The sequence below is a fragment of the Triticum dicoccoides genome, chromosome 7B (assembly GCF_002162155.2).
Source record: "Triticum dicoccoides isolate Atlit2015 ecotype Zavitan chromosome 7B, WEW_v2.0, whole genome shotgun sequence".
Lineage (NCBI taxonomy): Eukaryota > Viridiplantae > Streptophyta > Magnoliopsida > Poales > Poaceae > Triticum > Triticum dicoccoides.
The window spans coordinates 302301240-302305091 of NC_041393.1; the positions used below are offsets into that span (position 1 = coordinate 302301240).

At 45.7% G+C, this 3852-nt stretch overlaps 1 protein-coding gene across 3 annotated transcripts in view; it reads left to right on the top strand.

Annotated features, from left to right (window-relative positions):
• The first annotated feature begins 222 nt into the window (after positions 1-222).
• LOC119337074 (afadin- and alpha-actinin-binding protein-like) overlaps positions 223-3852 on the top strand; it is a 6422-nt gene continuing 2792 nt past the window's right edge. For 2 of the 3 annotated variants that reach the window (XM_037609183.1, XM_037609184.1), the window contains exons 1-4: positions 223-358; positions 454-500; positions 620-737; positions 1398-1495. In XM_037609183.1, the coding sequence (XP_037465080.1) occupies positions 329-358; positions 454-500; positions 620-737; positions 1398-1495 (293 nt within the window). In that variant the 5' untranslated portion in view covers positions 223-328. The remainder of the gene's footprint in view (positions 359-453; positions 501-619; positions 738-1397; positions 1496-3852) is intronic. The other variant, XM_037609185.1, reaches the window with a different exon arrangement.

Below are 3852 nucleotides of genomic sequence, written 5' to 3' on the forward strand. Positions count from 1 at the left end.
TGGGGGCGGCACCTGGGGGCGTGGTTGGGGCCTTGATCGCCCTCAGGGCCTAAAAATCGCCGGATGAACGCCCGAAAGAGCGCCGGCCTATGCGCTGGGGGCCGAACGAGTGGAGATGCTCTAACTTTTAGCGCTGTCTATTTAAAAAAAAACTTTTAGCGCTGTCTAAAATTGGCCGCTCAGAAAAAAAAACAAAGGGAAAAACAAAACAAAACAAACGCAAAGCCCTCCTCCTCGAATCCATTCCATCCTACCGTCTCATTGCTCCTCCCCACCATCCCACTCGTCAGATCTCTCTCTACCCCGCCTCCCCCTCCGGCCTCCGCCCATGTCGGTGTCATCGCGCTTCGAGCTCCGGGTAAAACCCTAGCTAGTCCGCAGATCGACGCGCCCCCTCCCTCTAGCTCCCCTCGCTGGCGACGCCCCTAACCCCCCCTCTCCTTCCAATTGCAGGCCTCGTCGAACCTTCACCAGCAGCCACCGCCTCCCGTCGGCATGAGGTGAGCACCACGATTTCTAGGTTTTTGTCCTCATGCGATGGATGGGGGGTTTTCAGAGTGGTCGGTCACCCCTCTCTGATGGCTGTGAGGGCCGACTCGTCGCTGTGTTGTTGTTGCAGCGGCGATGTGGGGACATTCGCCGACGCGGGGAACCTCGAGCACTGCGCCAAGTACCTCAATCAGACGCTCGTTACCTTCGGTTTCCCGGCCTCGCTCGACCTATTTGCCACCGATCCGGTCCGTCGCTCACGTCTCCCGCCTTTCGAGACAGTGTCGTCCCTTTTCTCTAAGCATTGGTGTGAATTTTGTGTTCACTTTTCGGTTAGGATCTAACTTGCCATTTGCATGCTATTGTATTAATTTTATGACAGTTTAGGGTGCTCTTTCTGCTCGTTTTCCAGTTAAGGGCATATTTGGATTTCAGAAATTTCAAAACCTAAGAAATAGGAAAAACGCTGGATTCAGATGCCATGTACTTCCTACAGGATTTTCTAAAACACATGAATTAACACGGGAATTTTAGAGGATTGATGAGAGAGAGATAGAGTGAAGGTGCATTGGACTTCTCAAAAGAAAAAGAAAAGGAGGTTTGAGCTCATGATGAGATCCCTATAAAATAGGGGGCATAGCAATGGATTTCATAGGAATTTAGTAGTCCTAATCCTAGGATCCGAAGGGTTTTCATAGGAAAATTTCCTTAGGATTCAAATCCTCTAATATTCCTATGAAAACCCCACAATCCAAAGAGGCCCTAAACTCTGTCTGTTTGGATCTTCTTCTTCTTCTTCTTAGTAGAACAAACTTCCCTTCGTTTGTGGTGTTGGTGGTGAATGGGTGAATGTTATCTTTCAGGCGCTTCTTTTTCTAAATTTTCTATATTCTGTCTCTGTGACGCAGGTATCTATTGCAAGAACATGCAACTGCATGTATGCACTGCTGCAGCAGCGCCAGAGAGACATTGAATTCCGGGAATCGACCAATGATCTACGGCAACGGTGAGCTTTCCATTTCCCTGATCTGTATTTGAGGGTATGACTTGGACGTACTATGCAGTGTTTAGTTATGCATTGCACACCAGATCTGCAGGGTAGTACAGTTAAGCAATAAAGTACACCGCACAATGCTGCCCTGTAAGGACAGATTGATAGTCGTCCGTGATGCCTCCTGCTCTGGGACGATATTATTGTGACCACATCTTTTTTACTTCCTTAAGCTTTGTCATGAATGTACATGATGTATCACTCTGTTTGGTTAATTGACATAATGTTTTGCACCAGGGGATTAGGCCACTGTTATGCAACCTGAAAATGTGACTTCGCATAGTGCATGCCATTCTTTGTGAACACCTTCTGAAGTTTACTCTTTATTAGAGTGTGACAGTCCTACAGAATTCAAGCGCAATCTTTCATATTTCTGTGTGTTCCTGCCCTTTTGCCCCCTTTGACCCCTTGCATTTTCTGCTGCTACTGCCTCCAATAACCCAGTTTCCATATTTTTCTTGTGTAATTTAACCAGTTCTTGTACTCGATGTGAGTCCTTTTTTTTTGTGAGCCAAACAAATGCCTATAGCTCGGAAACAGACATAATGAAGAAAATGAGGTTTGCCACAATGAACTGAGTGTGATTTGAGATGACATCAGTATAGCACCTGCTCTTTAGCTTTATAACTATATCCTTCGAGTTTGAATCTCAATCTTGCTTGAATATGAAGTTCGAGTTATGTTAATCCACCGAGCATTTTATTTTTGCTGTTGAATCAAACTAGATATGGTAATTCTATTAGACTGTTGCCTTTGACATCATCTTATACGGGCCAAACCTTAGGGGTGGCCTAATCTTCACGATTGGAGGTGGATTCACTGATGAACATGAACAACAAGAAGAAAACAAATGGGAAATCAAAAGGAAAAAACACACAGGGCAAGATTCACCACCAAGTGCTCACTCAGCACAAAGTCAATACAAGAGGTGCATCTTAGATCCAACAAAAGGCATTTCATCCCCAAATCCAAGGAGATGGGGGTTTTGAGAGATAGTTCTTCCCTAAATCTGAAGAGTTGGAGGGCTTATATTACGGAATCTTTACCCATGGGTGGCCTTGTACTCCTGGGAGTCTTCTCCCTCGAGAAGTCTTGATCCCACACAGCCTTGTATTCTTCATGGTTGGAGGTGGATTCACGGATGAACACGAAGAACAAGAAGAAAACAAAGGGGAAATCAAGTGGAAAACACACATAAGGACAAGATGATCCACCAAGTACTCACTCATAGCACAAAGTCAATACAAGAGGTGCATCTTAGATCCAACAAACACATAAAGGGAGAAGGGTAACAAAAGGCATTTCATCCCCAAATCCAAGGAGATGGGGTTTTGAGTGATAGTTCTTCCCTAAATCCGAAGAGATGGACGGTTTATATTCCAGAATCTTTACCCTTGGGTGGACTTATGCTCCTCGGAGTCTTTTCCCTTGGGAGGTCTTGATCCCGCACAGGGTGATAGATTGAGGAAAGCTATCTCAAGTTATTAGTCTCTACTTTGCTAATCCTAGATCTGGTCCTAGGTATGATTTATATAGGTAAGGGACGACCAGGATCTCCTTGCTTGTGCTGCTCTTACTAATGAGAGCACTGTTGAGACTCCCATGGAGCTCAATGTTCACCTCAATGCTTCTGATGGTGATGGCGACCCCTTGTCTGATCTAACGCGTTATCACCATCTTGTTGAGAGTCTTGTCTATCTAGCTATCACTCGTCTGGATATCTCCTATCCTGTTCATATTTTGAGTCAGTTTGTTTTTGTTCCCAGTTCGGTTCACTATAGCCACCTTCTTCGTGTTCTCCATATCTCGCTGTCTTTTCTTTCCCTGATCCAGTTCGTTACAGTTTCAGACCTGTTCAGATGGTATGTGGGCTAGTGACTCCTTGGAACGCTGTTCACTTTCTGCTTGCTGTGTTTTTCCTGGCTGTTCACTCGTTGCCTAAAGACGAAGAAACGGACTGCAGTTTCCGTTCGAGTGCGGAGGCTGAGTTGCGAGCTATGGCTCTTCTGACGGCAGATGTGACCTGGTTATGGTGGTTATTGGTTACTTCAGGAGTTTGGTGTGTCTGTTACTACACCTACTACACTCTTGTCCAACAGTACAAGTGCTATCAGTGTTGCGCGTGACCTTGTGAAGCATGAGCTCACCAAACACATTGATGTTGATGCTTCTTTTGTGCGTGCTGGTGTGCAAGATCTGGTTATTGCTCTTCAGTATGTGCCTTCCAAGTTACAGCTGGCGGATTTCTTTATGAAGGGGCAGACTAGAGCTCTTCTCTCTCCAAACTCAGTGTTGTGGATCCACCCTGAGTT